Below are 17,021 nucleotides of genomic sequence, written 5' to 3'. Positions count from 1 at the left end.
AGAAAGCAAGAGAACCATCCATCTATTCCATCCATGACATCTGATGGCTGATGTATCATGACATGTATTTCCATGTACTTTGTAATTTTGCCTTTGTGATATGACTTAAGAGTTTAACACAGTTCTTCAACTACTGTAACTTGTTTTAACTAAGATGTGCCTTCAGAGTGTTTTACTTTGATGTTAAATGTATATCCAGCAATTTCTTTTATGCCGATATATATATTTCTGTTTCTGCAATGATGGCTAAGGACACTAGAATGCATTTTATTAGTTGTAGTGTGCAATATATGAATAAATGCCATATATCATAAAGTCTGTTCTGCTGTCTGAAGTCTGACTCACGAAGAGAAAATTTCTGATACCTCCCAAGACTCAAGAATTCTTGAATGGGGTCTCCTCTATTCTCCGCCTACACTAGAAGACTGTTGTTGATAACCTGTAAGCTTAGGTGATCTAATGTTCGACATACAAGTACTCTATGTACACATGGAGGAAGGGAGAAAGCAAGAACCCTCAACCCTATGCGTTCACTAGCAAGGGGGCTAGTCTTGGTGGTAACACCACTACACCCCTTTTCAGATGGGAAACTGAAGTTTTTAAAATGGTTTATCCAAGGCCACAACTTCCGTTCCCACATTCTTAGAGGTCAATCCAAACCCCTGGGTGGAAGCATTGGGGCTTGATGGTGTGATGTAGCCACTGTTACTTCCACAGCCCTGCTGCTCATGTCAGCCAGGGTGAAAGGTAGGGGGCAGGGAAGAACAGATGTTCACCGTACCAGCTCTCAGGCAGATGTAACCAGAATCCAGTGGATTCTGTGCCAGCTGAACCCTATCCCTTCCCCATTTTGGGACTTTCCTGCTGGCTACTGCCATTGGGGATCCTGCTGATGGTCATTTTCTCCATATTCCATGGGTGGAGCTCCCTTGCAGGCACAAAGCTCATCTAACAGTGGGAGCTGGCAAACAAAGCAGGGCTGGGCTGGACAGAGGGAAACTTCTGCCCAGTAGTGTAGTGGCAAATTCAGAAGTGCAGAGTCCCTTCATGAATCGATAGTCATGCCACAGTCACTCACAGCCGCATCCCCTTGCTTGCCTGCTCTCTGTCTTCTTCTCCACACTCCTACCCCCATGTGCTGCTTTCTACAACAGACGTACATAGGAGCCAATCAGTATGAAAGGGGAACGTGTTAGCTACTGAGAATAGTCTTCTCAGTGGCTCACTCACCTATGTTCTCTCTGATTAGCTCCAATCAGCAGGAAAGGACAAGGAAGCACATTAGAAGACTCTTCTCAGTGGCTCACGCTCCCCTTTCATGCTGATTGGCTGGTAGGATGGTGGAGACATAGTGTCCCTGCTGGGACCCTGCTCTCAAAAAAGCTAAGCCCCCCTCCCCAAGACCTTGGACAACTACACCACTGCTTCTGCCCCATCCAAAACTGCTCTAGCACAGCAGATTATGGTTTGGATTGCTCTGCCCCATATTAATAGACTACAAAGATGGAAAAGCAGCAACTGTTTTGATGTCTATGAATAGTTCAAGTTCATAAAGCAATGGCTATATACAAAGAGTGACTTTCTAGAAAAAAATAATTTGATCCTACCACAAAACCTCTCTTCTGACATCCCAGTGCTGCAATTAACAAGAGGCAATTTGCCCAGCCCTCTTGCTTCTGAGCATAGTGATAATAACTCCAAGCTGCTCTACTTCTTTTCTAATGACCAGCGATGATGGTAGATTAAAACAGCCTTTCCCGTATTAGAGGGGAAGGCATTGGAAAAGTAAGTGCTGCTTAGTGTCTCTGCAAAGATGGCGGTTAATCACAGGAAGCAGGATTTCTGTAAACAGGAAGATCATGCAGGTATACAGGATGGCAGGGAGGCTGTTGTTGGGGGGGAGAGAATGTTTGCACAAATCAGTTTCTTCTCAACAGCTCCATTAACCATCCAAATCCCTATTTCAATTACATTTAACTTGGGTGATTAACTTTTTGTCAGCTATCCAAGTGCAGCATAAACCTGGCAGAAGGGAGTCTCTGATGACTGAAACCAGGCCAGCGCCAGGCATGACTGGGCCCTTGGGCATGAGCCTGTCCCAGGCCCACAGCACTCATCCGCATACCTCTCCCATCCCCTCACATGAATGCCATGTGCACTCTGAGCGCATGCATGCCATCAACCAAGATGGTGGAAGGGCTTCTCTAAGGAGCTGATACCCCTGCTACCATCTTGGTTGGTAGCACGCATGAGCGCTGCGCTACATGCACGCACCTGCCAGCCATCAACCAAGATGGCAGTGGGTGCAGCAGACCCTTAGGGAAGCCTCCACGGCTATCTTGGTTGCTGGCAGGCATGCACGCTGTGCGCACAGCATTCACAGCAATGGGCGAGGTAAGTGGGGTGTGCATGCAGGCTTATTTAAGCCCGTACAGTCTGTATGGGGAGGTGCCTGGGAGCTCCCTCTCTGCGACCTATGGCAGGGCCAGGAGTCAACACTGCTGCAGATCACGGAATGGGAGTGCTACCCTCCCAGTCTAAGGAGGGGCCACCCTCTGGCACCAGCCTTGATTGAAACTTACCAGCACAGGACAGTAGTGTCAAGTTGGTCCCACAAAGTGATGGAAAGAATAAAGATGCTCTTTTTCACTGCACCAACTCTTTTATTGTCCCATATGGTCCTGGAGCATATACCTCTTCCTCTGTATTTCATATCAGCATCCTTGCATCAATCAAGATACAGCGCTCACGACTAAATCAAGGATGGGAAACATGTGGCCCTCCATAAGCTGTTGGACTCCAGCTCCCATCAGCCCCAGCCAGCATGGCTGGTAGTCAGGGTTTATGGGAGATGCAGTCTAGCATCATCTGGAGGGCCACCGTTTCTCCACCTGCTTTTAAACCATTCCTGTCAATTTAGTAAAGGTGTCCATCTAGTCACACAATGGTACTCATACACTGCTAATCCATGTTGCTAACCCATAACTCCCTGAGCAGCTAGCCCAGGATTATGACCCCAATGCTAGCAAGTGGCAAGGAAAATTGCTGTTTGGCCACAGCAAAGGTGGTGAAAAAAAAACGGTGGAGGGAGCCACAGCCAGTACTTTGCAAGTGCATAGTTGCTGAATGGATGGTTGCCCCAGTGTAGGCCTTTCTCATTCCACAACGGATTATTTCAGCCTTGTAGACAAGAAGACATCGCTCATCTGTTCTAGTGAGGTCTTCATTCTAAGTGGAGAATGGGGCAGACAGGGTGGGGGATGGGAAGCATCCAACAGTTGCCTAACCAGACTACTCCAGTATTCAAGCATAGAGGGAAGGAAGGGTTAAAAACCAAATTGTTATCTGCTTATGGAAGTCTCCTGCTGCTTTTAGCCTATTTAAAAACTCCAATGTTTCAACTACTGTGATTGCTATGGGAGGTGAGAGTTTGTTCTTAAAAATAATTCATAAGTATTGGAAATCTCTCAGAAGCAAACATGGCATTGGTACTAATACTGAAACAATACTATATGATTCATTCACAATCTTATTATATGGAAGAAGCAAAGAAGGCTAATGAAAAGGTACATTACTTCACACAAGGTTCTCATAATATATCTGATTAAAAATGCTACATTTTATATCAGCTCCCCTCTTATTAGAGAGGTGCTTATACTCCTACGTCCTAACATAGCTTGATTTGTCTCAGGTCAGACAGACAGAAAGTACACCATACGTAGGTTCAAATCTCAGCTTGGTTTACGGACTCACAGGATAGCCTTGAGCAACTTTCTCTCTCAGCCTCAGCTTACTCATCTGCAAAATGGGAATGATAAAGCATTGTGAGAAGACTGGGAAACAGGCTGCACTATCGCTTTTTTGTGAGTGTCAATTTGCACTGAAAAAGTTGCCAATTTGCAGTGGGGAATGTTCATGGAAAAAAACCTACTTTCTCACACATTTTTGTGCCTGTTTGCAGTCATTTGCTATCGCAAGCAAAAGTTCCATATATTCTTTACTTACCCCAGGAACTCAGATTGACAATCCCTGCTTAACTGTACTTTTCTGGAAGCTTCATTGCCCTCTACCAATGTTGAACAAGGCATTCAACCCTGACCAACTCTAACATCATTAGTTGGAACAGCATATGGATGTGAAAGTAATGTAATGTAGGTGGACATCTATACTTTATTGCCTTTGATGGGGTGTATTTCAGTGTGAATCCCCCACTCACATTCTACCCCAACTAGTTAACTGCACATGACTTGTCATAACCAAAGCAGGGTGCATTCCCTCTTCCCTCCGCAAAACCTGCCCCCTTGCAAAGCATTTTGATCCTTTCACAAGAGGATGCAAAAAACTGCTGAAACAAGATGGTATATCTTTTAGACCGAAAACATGCCCTCTTTTCATACAAACATGATGAGGAGATTCTGGGTGTTTCTGTCCACAAGTGCCAGGAGTTTGGAGGCTGCTGAGCTGAACCCTTGAGAGCCTCATTTTTATCAAAGGCAAAAATTATCTTTTCAGCACTAGCCTAAATTTCACAGACACTACAACCTGCCTGATTGTATAAATGCTAATTAGCCAAACACCTCCTTTACCTAGCAAATGTTTCTAGAGGTTGAACTGCTTTCATACATAATTCATTTTTTATTTGAGTGTGACATCAGCCTGGATTAAGTTATTTTCTTACCCGTGAGTTCCCATGAGAGTCACAGTTCTAATTTAAAAACAAACATAGCCAAAGATCCTAAACTCCGTGTCTCAGTTTGGCATACTTGGTTGCAGACACCTTCCTAGCACATTCTTAATACATATTGCAGCTCACTAAAAGATATATTGTGTGGCTCAATCAGGCCTGCAGTCCTAGTTTCTATCTACTAACAATTCCATTCTATTGGACATATATATTATACCTATCATGTTGCACTAGAAAGCTATTTATGGGAGGGTGGAATCCTGTATCCTGCATGTCTGGAAACAATGCGTTGTATGTTACTGAAATGCATTTTGTTACATTTCTACATGATTTAACCCAACTGGAAATGAGGCTAGAGCAGTTCCTTACAAGAAAATATCTGTGGAAGGACAGACATGACTTATTTCCCTCTCCAACCTTTCCAAGAAAGCAGTTTGTGAAGCCTGCAAGCAGAACTACAAGCACAGGGCTGTTCATCATATTACTTTTTAAAGACAAAAACAAGAATTGCAATATTTGCACCTTGCAGCAAAGACCCACAAACTCCATAAGACTCCATGGTAATAGTCTTATTATTTTGACATTCACTCAGAAACGTACGTACATACTACAATTGTCTCCCATACCAAAGATGCAGAAAAATGTGGTGTCAGATCTATAATGTACTCATTTGAACAGATGAGATGATGTAAACCCATCAAGACTCCTGCTCAAAGGTCTTCTCTGGCAGAGCCATGTAGTATCACAACCCTCTTTATGCAATTTCAAGCACATTTATTACCTGTAAGGATGTATCTAAGTAAGCAGGGAACAACAACAATCTTCCCTGTGCACATGTGGGGACACACACACACACAACTCAGAAACAGCACATGCTGGACGTGAGGCTAGCCTTCAGCACATTCCTATCTGTTCAGCTTGAACAGGATCAAATCAACCCACTCCAATGTTGTCATTTTCTATAAACTAGGATTAGAAGCCTGTCAAGGAATACAAGAAATGCCTGCAAGATTTGTTTCTTATGTTGACTTGCCACCATTCTGTGTATTACAAAGCTTACCTTCGAAAAGAAAGAACCCACCTATAGTAGGAAGAACTGGCATATGCAGAACGGTACCATTTCTCCACAGATCCCAGAGCCATTGCTACTTGATATGCCTAAGCCCAGGAGAGGCCATTCTTAGGAACCAGGAAGAGAATTCTCTGACGAGCTACAGCTGTCTGATAATGCCATAAAATGGCTTTTACTAAATCAGGAGGATTCCCATATGGCAGCAAATCCCAGGAGGGCAAAATCCTCCCAGCTGTTCACAGAGCTTTAACTGCAGCCACTGACACCCCATGCAACCTGTCTCAACCATCATTCTCTCTCCCCTCACTCCCTCCATGATAGACAAAACTAAGGGGAGGGATTATAGGACCAGTTAGAAGAGCCTGTGGTTGCATCCCAAACTGGCAATATCAATAAACTCTCCCTAAATACCAAATATGCAATTACAGAACCATTCCTTGCTTATTCAAAATTATTCTTCATTTTTAAAACTCAGGAGATAGTTTTAATATTTTCAACACTCTTAATAACATGCATAAGATTCATATAAGAGCTCTGGAGCAATAAAAACAATGCAGTTGACAGCAAGCATCTGAGGGAAAATACAGTGACTGATTCAATGAAATGATTCTATGTACAGTAGGGCCCCGCTCATACAGCAGGTTACGTTCCGGACCCCCGCTGTAAAGCAAAAACCGCTGTAAAGCGGATCCCATTGACTTACAGTGACCAAAATGGCGCCCGGCAGCAAAAAACTGCCGTAAAAGCGGAACAAGCGCTGTAAAGCGGGGCCTTTCTACAATTCACAACCGCTGTATTAGCGGAACGCTGTAAAGCAAAGCGCTGTAAAGCGGGGCCCTACTGTATCTCAAAAGAATTCTTCACTGAGTAGAAGACCATTTAAAATGTGCCCAAGACACAAGCTGCAACATGTCAGGCAGCATCAAACTTAACAGCATATTATTTGGAGGGTAAATTGCTGTAGACTCTGCTGAGAGGGACTTGAAATAGCAAGGGGATTTCTAAGACACCAGAAGCTGCATACGAAAATGTTTGTGAAACACAAATAGCCGGGAACAGCTGTTCACTGCAAGTCAATAACAAAAACAAAGCTTGCAGAAAGGACACTTCTCATTCTGCAAGCTTATATCAAACTAAGTTATATACATTTGGGCACCTACTCCCTACTGATGACTTCAGCCGTGGGTCTAGGGCACGGATGGTCCAACTGTGGCAAGGGCACCACGTATGATACACGTATCGGGGGTCTATGACACTCTTAGAGAAGAGACGTTGTCTGCATACCAGTCTCTATGGTACAGAGACACAGCGGTACACTCTTACCCGCCACTTGCATGTTGTGCTGCTCCTTGGCACTGAGCAGATAACTAGAGGCAGGCACAGGACATGCACATGTATTCTAGTGCGGGAGTATGCCAGCTACAATGTTGAGTGACTTGTCGTCCCCCACCCGCATGCTAGAAGCCTTGTGGCCTACTCATGTGTTTCTAAAAGTTGCAGAACAGGAATATTTATTCAGAAACAGTTAACATATAACTAATCGGAACCAAGCGATTCTAAGTCTGCACTTCTGTTTAAGAACAGAACCAAGATCCACCTAGGTTATCACTCTTCAAAAGAATCACAGCATCAGGAAGTGTCACGTGGTGTACCAGGAAATGGCCAGTGATTATCCTGGCTATCTTTTCTCCTCCCTCAATTCAAGTATATACTAGACTGGCACTATCTACTTTCTTTGCACACTTGTCAAAAAGGTTGACGCTTCTAATTTCTAACACTGGAAGCCTATTTGTTTCCAGGTTTAATTTAAAATGTTGATCTTAGCCATGAAAGCCATGCACTGCTTGGAGTCTGATTACTTCAGAAAATCTGCATGAGTCTGCCCACTAGCGGCATCAGACGTCTGGCTGTTGGTCCTGCTTTGCATTAGATCAGACGGGCAGGTAGGACAGTCAGAGTCTTTCAGAGATGGCAGTAAGACACTGGAATATTCTCCCTGTGGAGATCTGATAGGCCCCTTTGCTTTTAGCATTCATATGTTCATTGACATTCAGCATTCACCAAAAGTTCCATTCCTGGGCAAGGTCCTTGAACGAGTGGTTGCAGGCCAGCTCCAGACACTCTTGGATGAGTCCGATTATCTAGATTCATTTCAGTCGGGTTTCAGGCCTGGTTTTGGCACAGAAACAGCCTTGGTCGCCCTGTATGATGACCTTTGTTGGGAGAGAGACAGGGGGAGTGTGACTCTGTTGATTCTCCTTGATCTCTCAGCGGTTTTCGATACCATCGACCATGGTATCCTTCTGGGGAGACTGGCTGAGTTGGGAGTGGGAGGTACTGCATTGCAGTGGTTCTGCTCCTACTTGGCAGGTCGGCTCCAGAATGTGGTGCTTGGGGAACATTGCTCGGCACCCTGGACTCTCCAGTATGGGGTTCCGCAGGGGTCAGTTCTGTCCCCCATGCTCTTCAACATCTACATGAAACTGTTGGGTGCGGTCATCTGGAGCTTTGGAGTGCGTTGCCATCAGTATGCTGATGACACGCAGCTCTATTTCTCCTTTTCATCTTCTTCAGGTGAGGCTGTCAATGTGCTGAACCGGTGCCTGGCTGCAACAATGGACTGGAGGAGGGCTAATAAACTGAGGCTCAATCCAGAGAAGACTGAGATGCTGCTACTGGGTGGTTCTTCTGACCACATAGTTGATGTCCAACCTGTCCTGGATGGGGTTGCACTCCCCCTGAAGGAGCAGGTTCGTAGCTTGGGGGTTCTCCTAGAATCATCTCTGTCACGTGAGGCACAGGTAGCCTCAGTGGCACGGACTGCCTTCTACCAACTTCGGTTGGTGGCCCAACTACGTCCCTATCTGAACAGGGATAACCTGGCTTCAGTTGTCCATGCTCTGGTAACCTCTAAATTAGATTACTGCAATGCACTCTACGTGGGGCTGCCTTTGAAGATGGTTCGGAAACTGCAGCTTGTGCAAAATGCAGCGGCCAGATTGGTAACAGGGACCAGACAGTCCAAACATATAAAACCGGTTCTGGCCCGCTTGCACTGGCTGCCTTTATGTTTCTGAGCTCGATTCAAGGTGCTGGTTTTAACCTATAAAGCCTTACACGGCTTGGGACCACAATGCCTGATGGAACGCCTCTCCCAATACGAACCCACCCGTACACTACGTTTGAGATCAAAGGCCCTCCTCCGGGTGCCTACTCCGAGGGAAGCTAGGAGAATGGCAACAAGGGAGAGGGCCTTCTCAGTGGTGGCCCCCAAATTATGGAATGATTTTGCTGACGAGGTGCGCCTGGTGCCAACACTGTTATCTTTTTGGCGCCAGGTCAAGACTTTCCTCTTCTCCCAGGAATTTTAGCATGTGTTTTATATTGTTTTAAATTTTTAAATTGTGTTTTAAATTGTTTTTTAAAAGATGTATCTTGAATTGTATTTGTTTTTAGTTACTGTAAACCGCCCAGAGAGCTTCGGCTATGGGGCGGTATACAAGTAAAATAAATAAATAAACATTATTTCAGTAGACTTTCAATCTATGCTTTTAGTCTTCTAGCTTTCTGCTTTTAAATTTGGCTGCTGCTTTAAAATCTTCACTTTTATTATGATTGTTATTGTCTTTACTATTTTTATTTTGTAAGCTTCTTTGTATGGTGGTGTGATTTTTTTATATAACAGAAAAGCAGAGTAAAACTGTAAGAACACACACACACACACACACACACACACACACACACAACTATTAATGCCGATAGGATTCTTCTTGCACCTGGCACATACTCTGTGAAGGCTACTTCACACATTCTAAAATAGGTCCAGGTTTAGCATATCCTCTATTTTGTAATGAGGCTACAGTTCTGTTTTTCCTCCATTTATAGCCTGTTAAAATACTTTGAAAGGAACTTTGGCCTCAGCTCTCCCACATGCTTGCACAGTATAAATCTATAAGGACAAAGTGTATGTAGATGGTTCGCATGTCATAAGATCTATATAAAATCATTACATCTATATAAAATTGTAAACTTGTACCCACTGTAATTATGTAGGCTTGAATCTGTGAAGAAATGGAAGACCCCATTTCCTGGTACATCACAGGTAAGAAGCCAAGATTAGACTGCATGGAGCAGGGAAATTAAGTCCCTTTTCACTTTGATCTTCTGACAAATTAAAGTTGAAAAGGTTATATTCATTAAGTCTAGTTCTTCCAGTTAGGACAACCCAAATTCTATACATGTGAATAATTTATAGAATATGGATTTTGCTTATTTGTTTGAGATTGGTCTCTTAAAACAAATATAGTTCAGTTTGAATTTTAATGCCTACCTAATTCACATTTCCCAAGCAATATGCAAACTGAAATGAACTATCCTTCGAAATTTGCACTTCTCTGAATTCTGTGATGCAGCTCCTCAACCAAAATTGTGTACAAAAATGCATGTATTAGGGAAACGTGTGTATAAACGTGAATCTATTTGTGATAATATAAAATGCATTATATTAGGAAAAACTATTTGCAAAAGTGTATACTGGGCAAAATTGCATACAAAATGTGCACATTACAAGAAATGCACACTAAAATGCTGACAAATGTTCATGAGAACTTGAAAGAAAATTCAAAAACTGATGCGGAAATTGGTAAACAATTGGGAAAATGAGAGAAACATGAAATTGACTGATTCTTCCCTCTCCCTCCCTACAATTTTCATCTCCTATTTCCTGGGACCTTTATAACAAAGGCTGCTACATATAACGTAAACTATAAACAAGTTCCTTTTGCTGTCAGACATTGAGAAACAAAGAAAAAAAATCGCATTTCAACAGCAATAAGCAGGGCAGCTAAGGAGTTGGTATGACAGGTGCATTAAAAGTAGATCAGACCACTAATGTAGGCAAGACTTCATTAAACATTCAGTCTCTTCAGCAAGAAGTGGTTCCCAGATTGCACATCATTTCCATATATGCCTATCTATTTATTTCCAAAGAGGAGCCATTTTTGCAGGCAACTGAGCACTTTTTGAACGGAGGGACGGCTGTCTGTTGTCAAGAGGAATTGCTGTGGACTTCAAATGGATGGATAATGCAGGCGTGGTGTTAAGAATCTCAGTGTAGAAGCTGGAGTAAAATTTGCCATTGTCAGATAAGAACTAATTCTATAGAGACAGGCTGCAGGGGGTAGATCTGAGCCCTCAAACCTTTGTCTTCTGTGGAGTCAAAGGACTCTGCTTATAGGAAGATATGGCAAATCCCTACTTAGCTTTTAGTTCCTTCGGTGCATTGCTCTGCTACCACAGATGGCACAGAAGATACAGCATGCTCTTTTTAAAAACAAATATGGAAACCACTAATTTAAAAAATCAGTTATTTCAGATTTTAAAGGTTCCTTGACCCTACATATCCAGTAATCTTAAACTATCAAACAGGTCATCCTAAGGAGGAGTGGATTGTTGCTCAGGGAGCCACAACTCTTCAGGAATAACTTCTCTGCAGTTTCTATATATGCATACATTTTTAAAAAAATTGATCAAAAGGGTTATTGGATTCCTCCACAACCACCCCCCATATAATTAATATAGCAACCTATTATTTTTGCCAGGACTGGGGCTTCCCCAATATCTCCTTCAAGAATATGGATCACAGCTCTGATCCCCCCTTGATCTATTTTGTGCTTCCTCTTCTGGTCCCCAACTCCTACTTAGAACAACAGTAAGTGCCAAGACAATTTTGCTTTGTTATAAAGGCTCTGAGCTGGGGATGCTAAACCTCAGTGAAGCTAAGCATCTGGGAAATCATTACAGAAGTATGACTTTCATCTGTTAAAAACAGTATACACTTGACAGATTAAAAAAAAGTATAAAAGTTACGAAAATACAGAACAGAAAAACTATTTTCAACATTAAAATTGAGATATACAGGAAATCACAGAAACATACTTTAACATTATACATGATAAAATAATTAAGCTAAAACAAGGTGTTCTAGAAAGGAACATGCACTACCTACATCAAAACTCCTTCACAAATGCTGCCATCTATCACTCATATCTAAAAGCTAAAGCCCCCTTGCTAGAAGCTAGGAGAAAAGGTAGGCATGCTCAACCACCAGCTGTTATATGACAATAAATAGAATTAAATAGCCAGATTGCCTCATAGGATGAAACTATTTGTAGTGATACCTTCCACTTTATACTTGTAGCCTTCCTTCCTGGACTTGTATTTTTCAAAACCAAGCCACACTGAAAATAACTTAAAAGGCTGTTCAACTGCTCTAGTTTCAACAGTGTGTATAATCAAAGAAGATCTACTTCTTTCTAGATAATGTCTAAAGTTCTTGTTTTTTGTGCTTTTAAAATGTGGACTAATAAAAATATGAATAAATTTCAAAAGTGGTTTCAAAGCCATTCCAAACAGGACTACCACCATTAATTACTGTAAACCGCCCAGAGAGCTTCGGCTATGGGGCGGTATACAAGTATAATAAATAAATAAATCACATTATTTGAGTTTCTGTGTTGGAATTGCTTTTTAATATGCTTTTAAACCGTTGTTGTTGTTGTTTTAAATATGTTTTTTACCCTTTAAAAAAAATGTCTTCAAAGCTTTTTTAAAAACATGTTTTTAACGTTGTTTTGTTTTAATATATTTTAATGTCTGTTTTTATGATGTTTAAAGTGTTTTTAGTGCTTTTGTTTGCCACCCTGGGCTCCTGCTGGGAGGAAGGGTGGGATATAACTCAAACAATAAATAAATGTGATGAGGGGAGTAGTAGGGAGAGAACAGGGAAGAAAGCATCAAGAGTTTGAGAACCAGTCTTGATCTCAGCTCAGCTAGTAGCTAAGCAAGATCTGAAATAAGCAGGGTGTTTCTTTGGAACATCATTGTTTTATTTTGCATAAAAGAAAGTGCTATGTACTACTAATGACTGTAGCAATGAGCTGTGTCAGCAGTTGGAGGCTAGTCACCCTAAAGATATTGATGTGGGGAAAGTGCCTGAGGGAAAAGTGTTCTTGCTGATTTTTTTCTTATTGCTTTCTCTCTTGTTCCACTTCCATTTCAGAAACTGCTCTGGTAAGATGTCTTACCTGCTTGACTGGAACAATATAATTATGTCAGTGGATGAGTAATGCCATTTGGATGACTGGTGTAGGTGTGAATAAAAAATATATAGTCAAAATCAGCTCAGTCTCCTCAGATAATGGGGACACTCTGAGAACATTCCAAGCACTGCTGTGGCCGTTGAAAGGAACTGAAGAAGAAACAGGAGCCACCCTGTTAAGCATGAGCACTGGTGGACTTCCTATCAAAGCTCTGCTCAGTTCTGAAATGTTATGAATGAAGCTCTGTAAAGGCTCAGAAACCATGTGTGATGCCAAGAGACTATAAACAACACTGGGTTTTTCGGAGGGGCTATAGTACTGTAAGTGGTTGTAACCTATGTCAAATATTTTTGAAAGAAAAACAAAAGTGAGCTTAGTTTGAATGTGACTTTTTCCTGGTTTCATATGCAACGTGAAGATATCAGATTAATGTAGCTTGCCCAATATCTGGAGGAGAAGAGAGACCCTCCATGAAGATTCTTACCTGTCATCAGCAGGCCTAAGAGATGGAAGACGGAAGCTGGTATTCCTGTCCAACTTTGATTGGCTCTTTGTTCTTTTGATTGAACCTTTAAGCCGCTTACTGAAGAAGCCCTAAAAGAAAAAGAAAAACACATGAAGTGAAACAATGCTTGTTATTATTTCTTTTTAAAGAAATTTCTAACCTGTCACTGGGTATTGATCAACTTGGTGGTCATGGAAGGATCATTTGTGAGAAAAAAAAATCTTGTCAGCAGGATACAGGGAGGTTCCATGAGTCATAGCACAGTTCAAGTTTGTTCAGACACAACTAAGCCAAATGGCAATCAAAATGACAGACATCACCTTTGCTACAGGCATGAATCCAGATATGAATCGAGATAGACCAGAGGAAAAGGGAGAGAGCATGTTGTGCTTTAAAGACACCAAGAAGGAGCCCCATAGAAACAAGAGCTTCCTGTCAACAATAAGGCTCCAACAAACAATAATATGTGCAGTAATGTGTGCCTTGCAATGCAAGTAAAGTTATAAATACATGCAGAACTGCAAAACAAACAGGGAGACATAACTATGCAACACTAACTAGAAGACTACCAGCATGGGAAGCAAGTCTGCTTTCTTGCCCTAGTTTATCAATTACTTTGATACATGTGTTTGGACCATGCCCCTTCAGGCTGCAAATGAGGACTTGCACGAAGGAATGCTCCTCCATACAACGCAGGAGATTACCATTTCATGGTGAAGGGTTCTAAGCTATCACTCTCCCTGATGAGATAGCTTTTTATGTGTAGAAGCATTTATTAATGGGAAAGCATTCTACCATGCAAGTCCTCACATACACCCTGAAATGGCACAGTCCAGATACTGGTTTTTTGGTTGGAAGAGCTAGGCAGAGAATTCTCGCTTCACAGAACTTTTGTACAGGCAGTGTTAGGGGAGGGAAAGTGTGGGCAGACTGACTGCCCCCCTTGCCCCAGAATTTATCAGAAATACAGAAACTGAAATGTAACCTGGTTTCTGTCTGGGAAGATAACTTGCAGGGTAGAGATTACACCACCAGAATCTAACATGGCTGCTTCTCTACTCACCTTATTCCCCCCCCCCAGAAATGCATCTGGCCTCATTTACCCCTCCAAAACCAATGACCTAGTACATAAGTAACACTAAGTGGGTGCTACCTTAGTTCTCCTGAACCTCTCTGCAGCTTTTGTTGGCACTGACCATGATATTCTTCTGGATGGATCACTGGAGATAAGGCTTAGGAGGCCCTGCATTACAATGGTTCAGGTCATTCTTGGATGGTCACTCCCAGAAGATTTATTATTTATTTATTATTTATTTATTATTTGATTTATATCCCGCCCTTCCTCCCAGCAGCAGCCCAGAGCTGGTGGTGGACTGATTGGCACTCCTCCTGAAAAACCAAGTGCTCATTCTGGGAATGCTCCTGGACTCAGTGCAGACTGGGAATGCCCAGATCATATCAGTGAACAGGAATGCTTTTTATCATTTCTGGCTGGTGCACCCACTGCACCCCTATGTGGAGATGGTTGTGCTTGCTTCCGTGAGGCATGTTCTGGTCATGTCCAGACTAGACTGTGTGTGTGTGGATGACGGCTAGAGCACAAGTGGCAAAAGATGTGCTGTGAGGCTGATTGGGCACGAGTAAATCATCATAACTGTGTCTACTGTGTGACAGTGAGGGCAGCAAAGAAGGCCTACTTCTCTGCCACCATCGCATCCTCAAGTAGCCGTCCAGTGGAGCTTTTCTGTATTGTCAGGGGTCTGTTGACATCAACTCCAGGAAATGGAGTTTTAGACTCTTTGGAGGCCCACTGTGAAGTGTTTGCAAGGCACTTTGAGGGTAAAGTTGCTCGCCTCCGCAGCAGTCTTGATGCCCCATCCACATCTGCTGTAATCCCCAATGAGGTGTCCAGCACTTCTTGGTAACGATTTCAGTTGATGTGGCCTGATGACGTAGACAAGGTGCTTGCAATGATGCAGCAGCAACGTGTTCTCTTGACCCTTGCCCTTCTTGGCTTATTAAAGCTTGCCAAGGGGGTTTGACCATGTGGATCCAGAGTGTAGTCAATGCATCGTTGTGGGAGGGAGTGGTTCCAGCCACCCTGAAAGAGGCAATGATGCAACTGCTCCTGAAAAGCTCAACCTGAACCCATTGGTTTGTGACAACTACTGCCCAATTGCAAATACCCCTTTTCAGGGAAGGTGATTGAGAGGGTTGTGGTGTAGCAATTGCAAGTACTCTTGGATGAAACAGATTATCTTGAACCCAATCTGGGTTCAGGCCTGGTTATGGGACTGAATTGGCCTTGGTTGCTGTGATGGGTGACCTTTATCGGGAGAAGGACAGGGGGAGCGCAACCATGTTATTCTTATTTGATCTCTCGGCAACTTTTGATACCAGTGACCATGGTATCCTTCTCAGCCGGCTTAGTGAGATGGGTATTGGAGGCACTGTTTTACAGTGGTTCTGATCCTATCTCTGGGGTCATTTCCAGATAATAACATTGGATGATTGTCTTTCGGCTCCCTGGCAGTTGCGCTGTGGGGTGCCACAGGGTACCATCTTGTCCCCAATGCTGGTTAACATCTATATGAAACCCTTGGAAGCGGTCATCAGGAGATTTGGGGCAAAGTGTCAGCAGTATGCAGATAATACCCATCTCTATTTCTTTGTAACATCTGAATCGGGAGAGGCCATGCAAGCCCTGGACCGCTGCCTGGACTCGGTGGTGGACTAGATGAGGGCCAATAAACTGAGTCTGGATCCCAGGAAGACAGAGGCGCTGTAAGTTGGTGGTTCTTGAGTTCAGATAATTGGTCAGTTGCCTGCTTGGATGGGGTTGTATTCTCTGAAAGAGCAGGTTTGTAGTCTGCGGGGGCTCCTGGGGCTCCTGTGGGAGCTCTAGAGACATTTTTGTCTGTAGAGGCACAGGTGACCTCCGTGGCTTGGGCTGCCTTTTACCAAGTTTGGCTGGTAAGACAGTTGTGGCCATTTCTGGACCGGGATAGCCTGACCACTGTCCATGTCCATGCATTGGTAACCTCCAGGTTGGATTACTGTAATACGCTCTATGTGGGGCTGCCCTTGAGGTTGGTTCAGAAGCTGCCGCTGGTGCAAAATGCAGAGGTGCGACTGTTCACTGGGGTAGGGCATTGGCAACATGTCACCACACTACTGAAAGAATTGCACTGGCTTCCTACTAGCTACCAGGCTAAGTCAAGGTTCTGGTTTTGGTGTACAAAGCCCTATACAGCTTGGGACCCGGATACCTGAAAGATCATATTACCCCTTATATACCCACTTGACCGCTACACTCTGCAGGTGAGGGCCTCCTGCAGATACCTGTCATGGCTCCTTCAGAGGACTCAGAGGAGGAGGAAGAGGCAGAGTTGGCAGACCCAGGAGAAGGAACCAGTGGAACCCCTGAGGACACAACTCTGGCTCTTCCCCAGCTGGAGAATGTCCAGGACCTGGCTGAAGCCCCTCAATCGGATTCTGGGCATGAACAGAGGGCTCCCCTCCCCCCTGCAGAAAGGAGACACCAGCAAGTAGCACAGCAATGAAGGAAGAGGTTGGGTCGTTTAAGAACAAGCAGCTCTGAGCAGCTGGGAGACTAATAACGGGCACCTGGCCTAGGGAGTCTGTTATAAAAGGCAGTTC

General features: G+C 43.4%; 1 protein-coding gene across 8 annotated transcripts in view; it reads right to left on the bottom strand.

Annotated features, from left to right (window-relative positions):
• RASAL2 (RAS protein activator like 2) overlaps positions 1 to 17,021 on the bottom strand; it is a 340,966-nt gene that overhangs the window by 82,849 nt on the left and 241,096 nt on the right. For all 8 annotated transcript variants that reach the window (XM_061634210.1, XM_061634211.1, XM_061634205.1 and 5 more), the window contains one exon: positions 13,341 to 13,450. In XM_061634210.1, the coding sequence (XP_061490194.1) occupies positions 13,341 to 13,450 (110 nt within the window). The remainder of the gene's footprint in view (positions 1 to 13,340; positions 13,451 to 17,021) is intronic.

The sequence above is a fragment of the Rhineura floridana genome, chromosome 6, assembly GCF_030035675.1.
Source record: "Rhineura floridana isolate rRhiFlo1 chromosome 6, rRhiFlo1.hap2, whole genome shotgun sequence".
Lineage (NCBI taxonomy): Eukaryota > Metazoa > Chordata > Lepidosauria > Squamata > Rhineuridae > Rhineura > Rhineura floridana.
Note: the sequence above shows the minus strand (reverse complement) of the source record. Positions and strands in the feature narration are given on the sequence as shown.